Source organism: Haemaphysalis longicornis, unplaced genomic scaffold (genome assembly GCF_048455015.1).
Source record: "Haemaphysalis longicornis isolate Haplotype H1 unplaced genomic scaffold, Haemaphysalis longicornis Haplotype H1 scaffold_430, whole genome shotgun sequence".
NCBI lineage: Eukaryota > Metazoa > Arthropoda > Arachnida > Ixodida > Ixodidae > Haemaphysalis > Haemaphysalis longicornis.
The window spans coordinates 56,472-72,505 of NW_027526372.1; the positions used below are offsets into that span (position 1 = coordinate 56,472).

General features: G+C 43.7%; 1 protein-coding gene across 8 annotated transcripts in view; it reads left to right on the top strand.

The window, feature by feature from the left end:
- Positions 1-16,034, top strand: part of LOC144137671 (neutral alpha-glucosidase AB-like) — a 54,909-nt gene that overhangs the window by 5,477 nt on the left and 33,398 nt on the right. For 5 of the 8 annotated variants that reach the window (XM_077669597.1, XM_077669599.1, XM_077669604.1 and 2 more), the window contains exons 4-6: positions 1,031-1,204; positions 6,308-6,347; positions 6,769-6,783. In XM_077669597.1, the coding sequence (XP_077525723.1) occupies positions 1,031-1,204; positions 6,308-6,347; positions 6,769-6,783 (229 nt within the window). The remainder of the gene's footprint in view (positions 1-1,030; positions 1,205-6,307; positions 6,348-6,768; positions 6,784-16,034) is intronic. The other 3 variants (XM_077669598.1, XM_077669600.1, XM_077669605.1) reach the window with 1 other exon arrangement.

Sequence of the window (16,034 nt, forward strand, 5' to 3'; positions counted from 1 at the left end):
GCTTAAACGTGGCAAGTAAAACTATTTTTGTTATTCATAAACCAAATTTAGTCAAATTAGGAATATTTATGCAGTTAACTAACCTAATAACAAAACTTAAATCAGGTTAAAATTATCTTCTGTACTTTTTGAGTTACGGGACTAATCTTCACAAAGCTGCTCCAAGATTAACTAATTAGGCAAGAACTCAACAAGGTTGTTATATCAGCATGATCAGGGAGGTCTATTCTGTGTAAGGAAGCTATTAGATTATTGCTTTATTCGCTTTAGGTATCCAAAAAGAAAGACAAAAGTTTCACTTTCTTTTTGACATGAAACTATTTGTGATTTCAAAAGGAAGGAAGATGAAACTTGTCTTGTTCTTTCTTTATGCCTAAAGGATATAATGCAAATAATCTAATAGCTTCCTTGCACAGAATAGACATTCCTGATCACACTGACGTAAAAATCTTGTTGACGTTTTGCCTAATTAGTTCATTATACCGAATTCTAGTTTTAGGTAGTCTTCTAACTTGAAAAGTATAGAAGGTATCCTTAAACTGATTTCAGTTTCGTTGTTTAAAAGATTAGGTATGTAAATGCTCCTAATTTGATTCAATTTGGTCCATAAATAAAAAAAGTCGTTTAAGTCCCCCCTCAACTTTGAGACGGTATACGATAGTCGTGTGTCAAGTGCTTGTGACAAAAAAAATAAAAGCATGAATGGGAGTGTGCTGTGGGCAGTAGTTTGAGAAGAACTTTTTGCTGGGCTAGTTGGTGAATAGATGCCATGATTTGAAGCGCAACAAAAGCACACGGACGAAAAACAGAGTAGACAGGCGCTAAATTAGCGCCTGTCTCGTCTACTCTGTTCTTCGTCCGTGTGCTTTTGTTGCGCTTCAAATCAGTGCAGTATTTTCCTGTTTACATTTTAATTGCTCGCTTATGATAACTCCGCCACGAAGGCTTCAGTCGAGTCGGTTGTGTGGAAACGCTTCGACGATGCCAGCGAGTGCTGATGGGTGTTCCCTCCCGCTCTCGCTTTGCGCAGCTTGCACCTGGAGGGCAAGGACGACAAGTCGTTCACGGTGACTTTCGGCAAGCACCGGGCTGTGGTTCGCGCCACTCCATTGGTGGTGGAGCTCTACTCCAACGGCCAGCTCGTCATGGTGGCCAATGCCCGCGGACTGCTGCGCTTCGAGCACCACAGGCCTCGGGATTCCCCGTAAGCCGCTCGGATGATCAACACGCTCGGTGGCAGGGCAGTGCGCTTCATTTCACCCGTGCTGGTTGCCACCGTTACGTGCGGGAGTATCTTCGACTCCTTGACATAAGGCATCGGGGATTTGGTGGGCTATACTCGATTACAACTCAAGAACGGCACCACCTCATGTAGTGTATCACTCCGCCAAAGCGCCGGACCCGTGACGTCGGTGCGCGCGTGTTTTGAAAGGGGTTTGCTATGAATGCGTGATATCGTCTGCCTTGTCTCACGCAGTTTGTTTGTCGTCACTGGAGTCGTTTATAAGCATGTTAAGTCCAAAAAATCGCGGGAACGGCTCACGCCGTGTTCAAAATATTCCCAGTAACGCCCTACTTGCGCCGCGCGGAGAAACATCCGGCTACGGTGATAAGGCACAGCGGCAACTTCCGGTGCCGTTCTTAATTTGCCACCGAGTATAATGTCCATTGGTCGCTGAATATGGCGTTGGCAAAAAAGGAGGTTTCATAGGATTTTTTTAGGTGACACGGAGCGCTGGAAGCCCCATGGCGAACTTTACACTGCTTATGTGGAGGGGACACGTTTTAAATATCCTTCCGACATGTCGCACCTTGAGTTTGAGTTTAGTGCGAAAGCTTGTTGAGTTCTGTCTAAGGAAAAACGACAGATTTATTGGGATAATGTGTTTAAGATCTCCATGATTAGTGTATTTGGGCAAGCTTTCAGAGAATGCTTCTCTGTGTAGTATGCATTTTCACTTAGGCATACTATTACGGTGAGCAGTATGTGTGTAATTTGTGGGAAAGCTTTCTCTCCCGGTGGTTTCCAGCTTCCCGTACCCAAAGTTGGCCTTATGCAGTCTGTTCTCTGAATTGCTGTTACCTCATCCAAATTTTCTGTTATGCATTTATCACTTTTTCAGTCAGAATATCGTAAATTATGGGACTAGGTGTACCTAGTCCATTCTTCAGCAATTTGAAGCACATTTTTTATTTGTATGCATGTTTAAACGTTGATGTTTAATTTGGGTACAATTGCTTTTCTGAGAAGAAAGACCGTCAAGACTTGCAAATTCAGTTCCTGCTACCATTTTGTAGCATTTAACCTGCCTCGCTAAAAACTTGGCTGGTACCCACTGCTCTGAGAGTATAGTACTAATTTATTGTTCAGTGCGTTAGTATACAGTGGCTTCAGTTAAGTGAAAGCCGTTATAGCCAAGTAAAAACAAAGGAAGTATTCACCTATAATGGTTAGCGGCATGTCTTTGAATGAAAAGCTCAGTAGCTTCTATTCACTCAGCTGTTTTATGGGGCTTCTTTTGGGTAATATCGAAACAAAGAGCATCTTGAGTCTTCTTTTTTCTTTTTTTTATTGAATGTTGTTTTTGTTTGTATAGTCTGAGTTAAAGCTAGGTGGCTATTTACTGAGAGGGTATTAACAAGCTGTTTCATGAAAGGAATTAATGCTGGCGGTTTAAAAAGAATCAGACGTGCAGTTATTTAATGTTTAAGAGCCTGTGAGTAAAATTCTTCTTTTTGTGACCCAGCAAATATTACAAGATGTCAGTTAGGTTTTGGGCAAATGTTCTGTATAAAGGAGAGCACGTTTAAATTGAGACGTTGCTAAAACTAAACCAAAAAAGCAATTTTCAAAGGTACGACCATTTTGAACATATTTCGTTAAGCAATGAAAAATGGATTTCGTTGAACTGCGAACAGACATAACCAAAAGCAGTCAAATGGAGCTAGTCAAGCATCAGTCGAGTGTCATTGGCAAGACTGGCTCTGCAAATGGTGGACTTTTTAATATCAGCTGGTTTATCGGTAACCGGTGCTAGGAAGTTGTATTGCATGCATTGGAATTGCATGTTGTCGGACAAAATTGATAATACTCTTGATAAGAAAACTCAAGACTGTGCGAAATGGCATGTATTCGCATCAAACTCAATTTCTTTGTGGTCGCCGTGTTGTAGCCGTGTCGACAGTCTCCACAACGCCTTCCTGCAGGCGGAAGAAATGCAGACTGCTTTTGCGTTTTGCAAGTTTGACGAAACGAGGCTGAAAGATCTGTTGTGCATTGTGTTCCAGATAACAATGGGGAACTAAGTTTGGTAAAGTTCAAAGGTAAAAGGGGCAGTATTGTAGACGACTATTTCTTTCCACTTTTTTTTTTTTTTCCCTGGAAGGCATTGGCAAATCATTTGCACAGTCATTGTGAGACCAGTGTGGGGAACTTGAATGATGTAAGGACGAACTTCAGTGTTATCATTTCCATTACATTAATGTTCGTAAAGTTTGCAAGTACTTTAATGTTGCGATGTTTAGTAGGGCAGCTGAAGTTTTTCTCGCATCCGGCTTTAGATTTTTGCCCGCACTGTTTAAAAGTGAGACTTACAGGGCTGTTAGCACTATTAGTGCACCAAATTTCAAACATTTCTTTTTAAATTCATGGCTTATGGCTGTCTTTTTAATTATAACCAATAAACGTGAAGCATATTATGCAGTCTAGTGGAAATGCAGTGTTCAGACATTCTTTAGGTGGGAAAACGTTCAAGATACAGTTACCTTTAGGTTTATTTGTATGGTCTACTTATTCATTTGGTGTTAAAGATTAATCATCCCGGGTTATTCATCATGTACAAACCTTTTATTAACCATAATGTTATTAACCATTATGCTTTTGATGTCTTCCACACAGTATTCCAGTCTCCTTTTTTAATTTTCTTTTTCCTTTTTTCAGGGGTAACATGTAATTGCAATCTCTTATGGTCTCTCAATTAAATGATTTAATCTGTGTTGCCACAAGTAAAAAAAGAGTATTAGATTAGTGCTTAACACGGTTTGCAGCTTTTGGTAAGAATTTATGAGGTGAATCATAAGTGTTGTGGTTAACTTAACAATTTGGGTTACTTCAGAATCAAGATTTGGGGTTACTTTAGTTCCTGTTTTAATGCAATCCACAAACTTGTGATCAGTGAGACTTCCAGTAATTCTGGTTAGGGGGTGTAACATCACATGCTAAAAAAATGATCTGAAGGGATTTTTGATGTTGGGAATTTGCAATATGAGTAGATAGAGTGTATTTTAGGGAACGGGAAATAAAAATACGCATGCACAGGGCATGCAGCTGTGTCGTTCAGCTTTCTTTTCATATCTGTTGCACAAATATCGGTTCTGTGAGGGCATTTCTGTAAGAACTATTTATCAGCCCAACCAAAATGGGGCCCACTAGCCCAGCAGTAGCTTATTGTTAAGTAGATACCTTGCTCTTACAGCCGGCATTGTTGCCTTTCAATCTACGCTGTGGAAATGTTACAATCAAGGATGTTTTATTGGCACACTGAGAGCAAATGTACGATCAGTCTATGTTGATAAAATTCTGCAGTATATTACGGTGAACTGTTGCATCCAATTTTTCGTGACCTAAGCACTAAATTGTACATTTTTGGGATCCGAAAGAACAAGAGAGATATTTCTTGCTTTATTAAAGAACTGCTTTTGCTATGAGCGACATGTAGTAAAATCCCTGGCATTGTTGTGGCTGATACAAATTTAAGAAATTCTCTGGCTAAGCTGCATTGCGTACGGTGGGTTACATTTTGGGTGCTACGAATGCGTTCTCACCTCGCAGTAAATAAGAATCGGTGGGAGCGTCTAAGAAAGCAATGTGCTTTTGGAAAGTGGCTTTGACTTGCGTGTAATGCATGTGTTTGGAAAGGAATTTACCACTTTTTATCCCTAAGATGGCTCTATGGCCACGCATAGTTTTGTTTCCTTAAAGGGACCCTGCAACACTTTCGATAAGTGCTTTCACTCTTTCCTTCGCGTCTGGAAGCACTGCGAAAGCTATAATTATCGCCAGCCCGGAGCAGCACTGCGTGATTTGCTTGTCGCAACAGATGCGCCTTCCATTTCTGCTTTCTTTTTGTGGCTTCTTTTTTTAGTTGCTCTCAAAAAGCGTTCATTGCTGCAACTGAAGGAAAACCGGCCAACAGCCGCTACATGACCTCAGTGACGCAATTCGAGCTGTCGAAAAACGTCAAGACCGGGAAAGAAAGAAAAATCTTTTGAATGAGTTTACAAGTTATCTGATGGGCATAGAACAGTAATTTTTGGCTGAGGTACTTTGCGACCCCCTAATCTAAGTAGTGGGTGTGTTGGGTGGCTATGTTCTGCAAGCATTTAAGATTTCAAAAAAGTTGAAGGAAGTGTTGCAGGGTTCCTTTAATACTGTGGGTGGTTAGCAATCACAGTTTTAAAAGGAATGAAGCGATGCCACCACTTCCACAGCTGTTTGGTAATAGGAAGGGCTACAGAAAGATGGTTGTAAAGCGAGTTGTAAATCGAATTTTGTAAAGCATGTTACAGAATGTAAGCCTACTTGGATGAAAAACAACCCCAAGAAGTTTCGTTGGGCTAATTTTTAACTCTGATATAGGGTACATTAAATTAGCCTGATTGTGGGTCCCTCTCCTGTGTAATGTGAACATATTTTTGTGTGTGTGTGTGTGTGTGTGTGTAAGAAATAAAATTTTTTGACTGGTAAATTGAGGCCACTGCAAGGAGATTGAAAAGTGTCCATTTTGGGCAAGGGAACTGATGCAGATTGTTCGCAGCATATGTGATGTCCACAACTGGGAGTGGCTTCACTACCGAGAGCAATAACTGCAGGCGTACTGCACCTGAAGTGGTTCAGTTTTACGACGTACCGTCCTCTTTCAGTGACATCGTTACATGTGACCTCAGTGCAGTGATGCAGTGTTGCATGCGGAATTTGTAGACCCTACAATCCGAGGGAGACTGAAACTAGTAGAGAAGTTGTCGCTCAAATCATTTACATGAATTAATCGGTTGTGCAGTCAAGCACCACCATCCTTTACTGGCCATCCCCAGCTTTCTCACGAGAGGGTCTGGAAACTTTCGAGGAGTAGGTTGTTCAGAATTTCGTTTCCCATCTTGCACGAAATGGGGCCATTCCCTTGGCCGTTCATTTTGTGAGATTGTCGAGAACAATGCCCACTCTGGCTCTCCCTCAGAGGTTAGCAGAATAGCATAGCGGAATTTGTGCCCGCAGGTTTGAGACTTTTTCTCTTTCGATTTTTTTCAGACGGGAAGGTGACGCCGCTGCTGGAGACAACCAAAATGCGGTGAGATTTCTTGAAGCAATTTTCTTTTGTTTTCAAAGACTTTTTGTTTCTAAGTATAGTACACAGTGCGATGTGCCACCATATGTTGATGCTTGCCGTTAATGAAATTGCTTGCTCCTAGTCAACTAGACTAGCATGGCTGTTGCCTGGCACTGCACTCTTTTTGACGCGTTCTAGCCCCTGCATTTCTCGAAAAAGCTTGCTAAACGTGCAAAAATCCCCCATTGCGTAGCTGCCCGCTGTTGTTGCCTTGTTGCCCTGTCTGCCTCCCTCCCCCTTCCCCGCTCTGCATGCCAGCCTGTTGTTCTGCTGTTATTGCTTCTTCACCTGTGCCTGCTGCCTCCCAGCCTTCTCATTCCACCCCTCCTGCTGCCTTTCTCCTTTTTTCTCCCCCTTCCGAAAACGACTGAAAAACCCGTAGGAGCCTTTCGAGCCTGTAAGTTCAGTCCACGATGTGTGCCACGCTCTGCTGCGCTCGGTGTTGAGCATACCGCGGCACATTAAGGCCGGGATCGGGAAGATTCTTATTTTCGTTCATAATCAGCTTGGCACCACTATGGTAAGCAGCACGTGGGCTTTCTTGGGAACTCCTTTTTTTTTTTTTTTCGCGAGGGAATGTCTAGTCTCGGCTTGACTTGTCTGCACGTGGCATGGCACGGGGCAAAGTTGGTGCTGTTCGTTGGAGAAATGATGGGCGTGATGGGGTTGAAACTTGCGGTGAAGCTGTCTTGCATTGGATTCTGATCGAAATTGCGGGCGTTTATCGGGTTGCGTCGTCAAGGACTTGCACGCACTTGCTTCAGAGCTAGTGCAAAATGGTCTGTAGCTGTCAACCTAGTGTAGATATCGTAGAAAAAAATCATGTGGCAATTAACCGCCAAGATGGCTCTATTATTATACTCAGCTTCATTTACTTGTCATTAGTTAGTTCACAGAAAAGTTGTGTTACTGAATTTCCGTCTGCTGTGGACACATGGCTGTCTATGAAGGAAGTATGGCCGCACAAAATGACTGTAATACCCGTGCCACACGTGCACAAAAAATGACATTAAGTGCTTAAGGCCTTAAGAAACCGAATGACATTATTTGGGCGGGCCGTGCTACACGCTGAAACGCAGACATTGAAGGTGTTAGGCATGATGGTGGTAATGACCAAAAAGAGAAATGCACTCGTTTTGTAGAAGTTCTTAACATGGAGAAAAATGTCTTGGAAGGGTTAGAAGTGTTTTCGTGAAAGAAAACGTCATGAAAAAGAGTGCTTTTTAAAAAATGGTGTGAGCCGTTTCTGAAAGTGGTTTCAGAAGCTGCCGTTGCCTGCCAGCGGTAGCCAAATTTGAAATATTCAAAACGACGTACCTGCTGCGGTGGCTCAGTGGCTAAGGCATCGTGCTGCAGATTACAAGGACGTGGGTTTGATTCTTGCCCAAACAGCAGCTGCTTTTCTGATGGAGGCGAAAAGCAAAAACGCCCGTGTGTGTTTGAGATTTTAGCGCACGTTAAAGATTCCCAGGTGGTCAAAATTAATCCGGAGCCCTCCACTACGGCGTGCCTCAGAGCCCAAGTGTAGCTTGGGCGCGCTCAATCCCCAGAATTTGATTTTAAGTGCAGAGCACTTTAGGGGCTCGCCTTGTCGTCATAGCTCACTCGCTGAACCCAAGTGGAGCCACACAGCATTTTGTCGTCGCAGCGAAACCCGGAGGCTTTGAAAGCCACGCGGTTTATATAGTCATAAGAGTTGAAGCTCGTGAACCACTGGCACTTGTCCTACATCTCCCCGTTGTTCAGCGCCAAGAAAACTGCAGGCACATTTGAGGCAAAATAAATGTAATTAACCGGCAACGCCCACGTTCATTTAGCAGGGGTGATCCAGCTGCGCCATTTGCGCCATTTTGCTACAATTGTACTCTCCTGCGCCCTGCTGCGCCCAGTGGTGTTTTACTTGCGCCAAATGCTCCGAACCGTTTGAACCCGGTCTTTCGGCCGAGAGTTGTCCCCTCAAACCAGCTGAAGCGAGAGACGATCACTCTGCCGCTAACCAGCACAATGGTTCCTAGGTTGGCAACTTGGAGGAAGTGGTGCACTCGATTATTCGGTTGGCCCAGCCGAGCTCTGCTCATGGTGCAGCCACAGTGCAGCAATAGTGCAGCCATGGCAAGTCGGCATGCATACACTCTGGAGGCGTGGACCGTAACGGAGTGGTTTCCCGCACTGCTGCAAACAAGCATAATGGAATTACTTCATGTGTATCGCTTGTAGAAAACTAGCGATTGACATTTGGCCACTCGTGACAAGATGCACAACCGAGAGTCTATTCTTTTCTGCGCTCGCGGTGAATTGTTTTATGACTGTGCGGCCTTATATTTAGGCCTACTGCAGTGGAGTAGCGCTAGCCAAAACTACATCAGCGTAAGTTTAAACAACTTGCCAGTTGGGATTTTCGCAGCGGGTTTCTCTTTGTTTTTGTTTTTTGTTCTGTTTTTTTTTTTCATTCCGCGTGACGGTATTGAAAATAAAGCCCCTTCATATTGCTCTTAGCCACCGCCTGAATTGCCGGGAATGTGGTGCTGATGTCGGCAATGAAAAGCGGCTCAGGTGGAATTTGGAAGAAAAGGGGACCTCATGCCGTGCGTTGCTGAAAAGGGCTGAAAACATTATTTCATCAGGGCAGGCTTTATTAGCAGAAGGCAACTCTGCCTTTAGCCACACCCTCTCCGAGCTGAATGAACCTTATAAGAAGGCAAGCAAGAAGCAATAGTATGGTGTGATGTGTGTGAAGTGCAATATTTTCTGTCTAAATATTGTCGAGCCGGACCCTCCGAGCTGTATGAACTGAACGAAACAGCAAGAAGCAACAAATCAGTGCAATATGTTTGAGATAGTGAAATAATTCTATTGTAAATAAAATGGGCCCCCTTTTGGTATCAGTAAGTTTTTGTAATGATTACTTGGTGTTTTTTTTAAGTTAAAGAAACGCTTATCATCTGCTTCACTTGCAGCGATGTCTAAAGGCTGTGGGGGCACACATTTTTGGTGCTTTAGTTACCAGCGTCAGAGTCTACAACTGTGGAGAAGTAATTAGCGTTGCCTGAATGGTTGCCAGCCTTCTTTATCTCCAGATAAATGAAGCTGCAACATAAGTTTTGTGCTGCTCCCAAGCTGCTCCAAAATCAAGCTCTGATACAATAGTGCTCCAAAATAACGTTTTTTCAGCTCCAAAAATTGCTCCAATAGTTCGAATGGCTGGATCACCCCTGATTTAGTTAGGAACGCTCGTTGGGTTATTTTTTACGATAGTGAGTGGGAAAAAGTGGCGGTGCAATGCCAGCACGTGCGGGAGGAAAAGCAAGCACAAAAAGACCAGAACTCTCGGTGGCGCGGTTTCAGGCAGGGGGCGCGCAAGCACTGCGAAGGCGGGAAATTTGAATTGCATTGGGTGGTAGCAGTGAGCGGATAACGGCGCTACAGCCCATCTTGGCAGATCACTGCTCTGCTCTTCTGACAGCTTTCACATTGAGTGGAACGGCTTTACTTTTTTTTTTAAATGTCCGCCACTCGTTACAGCTTGGCAGCTTTGCTTCAGTGTCGTTTTACTGAGGCCATTGCGCACTGCAGTGGGAAACCATTACCTCAATACAGTGCTTTTCTAGTGAAATTTTCTTGGTGGATAACAGAGGTTGCATGGCGGGGTTTGGGTTTGTGTGCACCACTACGCCTTTGTGGAGATTCGACTTCAGTGTGTACAATATATTCTTGCCTAAATTAGAAAAAACATCAGAATTTGTTTATTCTTTCTTTTTTTTTAAACTTTTGGTAAAGTGCATGGATTAATGGCTTTGGGGGGCAGCATGATGAGGGAAAGTTGGGAAAATTACTAGTTCTGTGTGAAGTAGCTGAGAAAGAAGGGCGGCGAGAGCTTAGGGCTAAAATTCTCCCTTGTTTTTTCAGGACGAAGACGATTTTGGGGAAGTTAGTATTCTGTTTTTTTTATATATATCTTGTATTAATCTCCATGTTGCTCTCACGATTATGGATTGGCTGCAAACTGTACATGCATTTGCATGCATGGGCACACAGAGATACACGTTTTTCATTAGCAGTACGAAATTTAAAAAAAAAAAAACTTTTTGACTGAAGTGGAAAGCACTTGTACTTTGAACAGTAGCAACAAGGACTAGAAAGACAACACCAACTAGCCCCTACAGATGCCCTGTCAACGTCAAACGTTTTATGCCTTAATGTGTCTCTGTGACAAAAAGAATGCTGATCATAGCTGGAATTGATGAATTATTTAGATTCCGTGCACGGAGCAGGAACAAGACAGGACCGGAAATGGCACTTTCTAGCGTGGCAAGATAACGTCACAACCGCTCAGCCTAGCTTAAGTAAGCGTCATCTGTCACAAAAGATAAAACCGCACAGCCATCGTGATAGATTTCACTATGCAGCCCCAGAATGAATTGTGATTGCTATAGTATCATCCATCAGGTGCTGCTACCCTCTGTTTCACCGTTGCAGCTCAGTGAACTCCCCAAACTCAGTGTACCATGAAAATTTGTTTGTAGTACCAGGAATTTGTTTTAAGCAGATGGTTTTTGCATTATGCGTATCACATGCGAGCAAAAGTGTTGTCTTAACGGTGAACTTCGTTGTAAAAGAGTTTGTCTTAACGAGGGCCTACTTATTTTTGTAGCTGACTGCTCTCAAACTTTGATAGATTTGTTTTTCACTAAAAATCACTAACTGTATTCGCTGTCATTCACTGCCAAGAATGATGACGATGCTGTGCTCTTGCTAGAATGATTCCCTGGCTTCGCATCTGGCTCTAAACCGTTTTCTTTTTATTTATTTATTTATTTATTCATAACAAGGAAAGGGGTAGGCTGTGTTTGGGTAGACACAGTAATTGGCAGTTCGTTGTTCACGGAAACCAACACATGTTGAACTGTGGTTCCTTTTTGGGATCGGTGGAGGGGACTGACCGAAAGCAAAATGGGTAGATGCATGTACAGTCTGGTGCAAAAGTATATAGAACACAGTAATTGCAGGGAGAATTTATTTGATTTCTTTGCTGCTGAACAGGCAAGCCTGTTCTTGGGCACAGATGCTGGTGTCTGGTCGGTGATGTGGAATGTACAGCCCTAGCTGGCCTTGTGCCATTAAACACAAACCATCATCATCACGTAAAATGCACTAACGCAGAAGCTGTGTTCCATTAAGTGTGGCCCTGGGGTGTACATTTGGTCAGAATGTTGGGAAATTACTAGTGGTAATTGTTTATTTTCTGTCAACGCAAGCCAAATGCCGAATACAGTGCATATGACGACTGAAATACTAGCTTTAAACTTGTGGTTCGTTGAGTTAACTTTATTAAGCTGCTGCACGTTGCTCAGGGCAGGTAACCTCTCAAACATACAAAAATTTAGCAAGTGTAGTTACCTTCTTCGTTTTGCCTTAACTTGCTCTCTTTCTTCTTCTTGGGTCCTCTCAGGAGTCAGAAGCGTATTATGACGTTAGTATACCCAGGCTTTGTTCCTTCTTTCCTAATTTTTGTAGGACGTGCTAGACTTTGTAGTAACAAGTGTTGTTTCAGAAGTAGTCCTTGCTGTTTCCTTTTTTTTGTGCAGTGCTGAAATTTTTACTTGTTCATATCTGATTGTGACAAGCTTGGTGAATATGCCAGTTTCACTAGCACAAAATACGAAAGCGGAACAGTTAGTCTAGTAGAGTTCTGAGATGTAGCTTACGCATCTAGCCGGCAATAAAAAAAATTTTGGCTTTTAAATGTTACACAATAATATGGAAGATGCCTCAAAGGGCATCTTTTCTGAAAACACAATATGACAATTCACATTTACAGTTGTATGCACATATCCATAGGCTTTAAAATGAGTGGTGTAGTCAAGTTTTGTGCAGGGAAATTTGTTTTGTGCGAGTTTTGTGCGAGGTCACTTAACACCTCTCAGAATTGACTGTTTCTGAAACAAACAAGGGGTGGTGGGATGGTGTAAAGAATCTTCTGGGATATGGCAGGGGAGCGGAGGGGTTGGAAAAAAAATGCTGGGGTTTGGGGGGGGACAAAGCTGTTGGGGCGCTTGCATTTTTGCGTACTCTTGTTGCCATGACCATAACACCTACTATTTTCACAAGTATCTTCAGTGGAATGTTGCTTCAAATGTAATGTATAGCAAAGGCACTTGTAGCAGTGTGCTGTTTTCTATTGAGCTCTGATATAATACAGTTGAACATGGATATATCAAACACGGATAAATCGAATTGTCTATATCGAGCAATCTGAACATCCACGTGGAAATCCCATGCAAAAGTATAGCGCTGTTGTACACGCATATTGAACTCCCGCTCACGGGCACATTCGATATATCTGACAAGTGCGCTTTCCCTGATGGGGGGAGGCATGTGATGAAGAGGACTTCTCGCGGGCACTGCCGCACTCGGTGAGAAAAAAGGTGTCGCCGCGTCACTTCGATGGCCTTCAACACTTGCTTTCGCACACTAGCAGGTGGGGCTGCCACACGGCGGTGAGAATGCAGAGAGTGATTTGGTGCAAAAGGCAATAAAGGAAAAAGGGAAGCCGACCGGAACCGCTTCAGGCATCTTCTCTGCGGGCTTGAGCGATTATCACTGGTGCCTTGAGTAGGAGACTTGTGTGGTGTAGTGCATGTTTGTTTTGTCCGCGGCACGCGTTTCTGAGCCATGGCCACAGAAAAACAGAAGAATTTGTATTTAGCAACGACAGCGGCCGTTATTCGACGGTTACAGGCCGGTGAAACGATGTCGGCTGAATTCCTGGCGCCATTTTTGAGTGCGATACAGCGCATCAAACCTGATGTAAAGGCGAAGGCAGCACGGCCAGGTTTGGCGGCGGCCAATCCGGTGCGTTTCGTGTGCAAAGCGGATTTGTTGCGCGGCTCCTGATGGGAGGTGTTCGGATACGGAAGACGGATGACGCTGAGTGCCTCGAGAGTGAATTTAGAGATCTGTCAGCATTCCCATGCGCCATTCCAAATGACACAATGGCACACGAGCTCGTAAGGGCTGACGACGATGTGCGGGCTGTGGGGGACGTCACTAATGCGAAAGAAGCGAACCCTACTAGTGCCCCTTACGTTCCCAACCGCCTACAGCAGTTGAGCTTGCATGAGTGTTCAGATTTTTTATTGTTGTGGTACAGTGTACAATGCCGGATTTTCTCATTTGGACGTCGTTAGTAAGGTTGAGGACGGTCTGGTGAACTTTGACTCAAAAAAGAAGCAAACGAGTCTCACTTTTTAATGTTAAATAATGCACGGGGGTCGTTGCATTGTGGTTCTAATTTTCCGTGCTGTGAGGAACACATTGGTACGCTACCGCTTGTCGGGACTTTGGAAAGGTCTCAGTGATGTGCGGGGTTTTTCAGATAAGCTTCAGATAAGCATCTTTTATATTTCAAATTACAGTGTAGACGACTCATAACTTCAGTCGTGGGAGCCACAAAAGCCCGCACTATAAGCGGTACAGCACTATAAACAAAACAAGCACAAATCCAACCACATCGCAACCTACGCTTCAATTTACCCGTTATACCTCGGTGGAACGGGAAGGGTTTCAGTTCATGAGCCCGTTTAATAAAGTAAAAGTAATTCCTTGTTTGTCATCGCTCAAACGAGTGCCACTTAAAAGCGGGGGCGCACTGTTTATTTCGTCACTGCTTCCACATTCAGACGTTGCCGCACACTTTTACTAACCGCTAGCGTGAGGGAGCTCATCTCCGTTTCTTCGCATCTTGAAGAATGGATACGGGGGCTGGACGGCGAGATAACGCGGTAAGAACACAAGCCGGATTTTTTTTTTTTTTTTCACCCCATCTTGCGTTGGCGATGCCAACGTCGGTTGATTATCAGTACAACGTACAGGTATCGAAAACCTCCTGCATCGCTCGTGGCCAGGCTGGCTATCCTTAGATGTTAAGAGAGAGAAAGGGGGGTTGATAATCTGCCAACATAAAAGAAACAACTTACCGCGTGCGTGGCGCCTCGCTATCTTCAGAGGTGCGCCAAAAGCATGGGCAGTTGTGGTTATCACGTGAGTGCAAACTGAACACGTAAACTGAAGCCGGCCGATGTTTTTTATTTTCTGCATCTAAGTTAAAGGAGAGTGGCGAGCGAGCCGCTGCGTGGGATGGGTTATTCTTTTTTTTTTTTTTTTTCCTTCTCTTTTGCAACCGTAAAGCAATGCGCCACCTGCACCAGTCGATTGGTCGATCAGTGCACCCGCCAAAAAAACCGCACTATAAACAGTATTGTGCTTCGGGCAACCACGTTTTAAGGGGTATGCTTATGCATTGAGTTCTATGGGAACTGATCGTCACAAAAGCCCGCATTATATCCGGTCCCGCACTATGAGCAGTTGCGTTATAAATGGTGTCTACACTGTATTGATATATCGAACTATTTCGCGATCCCTTTGGACTTCGATATATCCGTGTTTGACTGTAGTACCTTTAATTAAGTGAAAATGCTTCTCTGGACTTTCCCAGGCAAGATTTAGAGTTCTCAAGAGCAGAGTTTAAAAAGTCTTTGGTAAAAGCATGTAAAAATGTGCAATGCGCACAGGCAGTTATTGTGAGACGACGATGCGCTAATAGTGTTCGCAGTACTTGCACATCGTAGGCATTATTGTATAGAAACCACGTTATTATTGCCAAACCAATGAATTACCCAGTGAGCGAAAAAGCCGGTATCCGGCATTGGCGTCCGAAACAGGAAAAGGCTTCTAGACAAAGTCTTTGAAGCCTTTTGAAGCACGTGCTTGAGCTCCCGCAGTAGCGAATGTGGCTGTCGATGCCAGTGCACCACAGATATGAGTGGAAAAAGCTAAAGAATGCAGCTGAGCAAGCGAGCAGACAGGCAAATCCACCATTGTCATCTAATCTTCCATTACCTGGTGGCAGAACTGAGCAGAGGCACAATGTGTAGGAGACCGATGGAAGCCACTTGAAAGCATATGGCGGAAGTGGATTGTGAAGCAAATTGTGTAGAGTGAAGAGAGGATGTGGACCTTCGAAAATGGACAGGTTGAAAGCAAAAAGTCTCAAGCATTCAAGTGGGCATTAATGTTCTCGCTTTTAGAACCCTTGAGAAGTGCTTAGGTGTGTTTCGACATTTGTCATACTTTTGTGCGAGTGAGCGCAGTAATGTGGGGGTTGCACTAAAAGCCATTTAGCACTGAGGGTTACACACGTGACCAACTCTCTGCTTGACCAACGTGACAATGCTCTACCTTAGGCGCAAACATCAAGTTCGGCGGATTAGTCTTGGAGGGTCATGATAGGTGGCATGACCCTCCAAGACTAGTCCTGGTAAACTGAATTACGGACATATTTATGTCATGTTTCCCCATATCCACTAATATAACGTTCGTCGTAACAAAAATGTAGATCAGATTTGGTTGTTTTGGTCGTGTGAAATGTGCAGCGCTGTCTCGCATAACGTCACCTCAAAAAAAAAAAAAAAGTTTTCTGCGTTTAAAACTTTTCCGGTCATTTTTTTACAGGACGACGAAGAGTATGTATCGCCTGTAAGTTTTTCAATAGCAGGTGTTCGCTCCTTTCGGTGGAGACGAGATCTTCTTGTTGACACTTTCATGCCAGGAACTTAACGACGATGTACCCGATGACTTTGTTTAAGAATT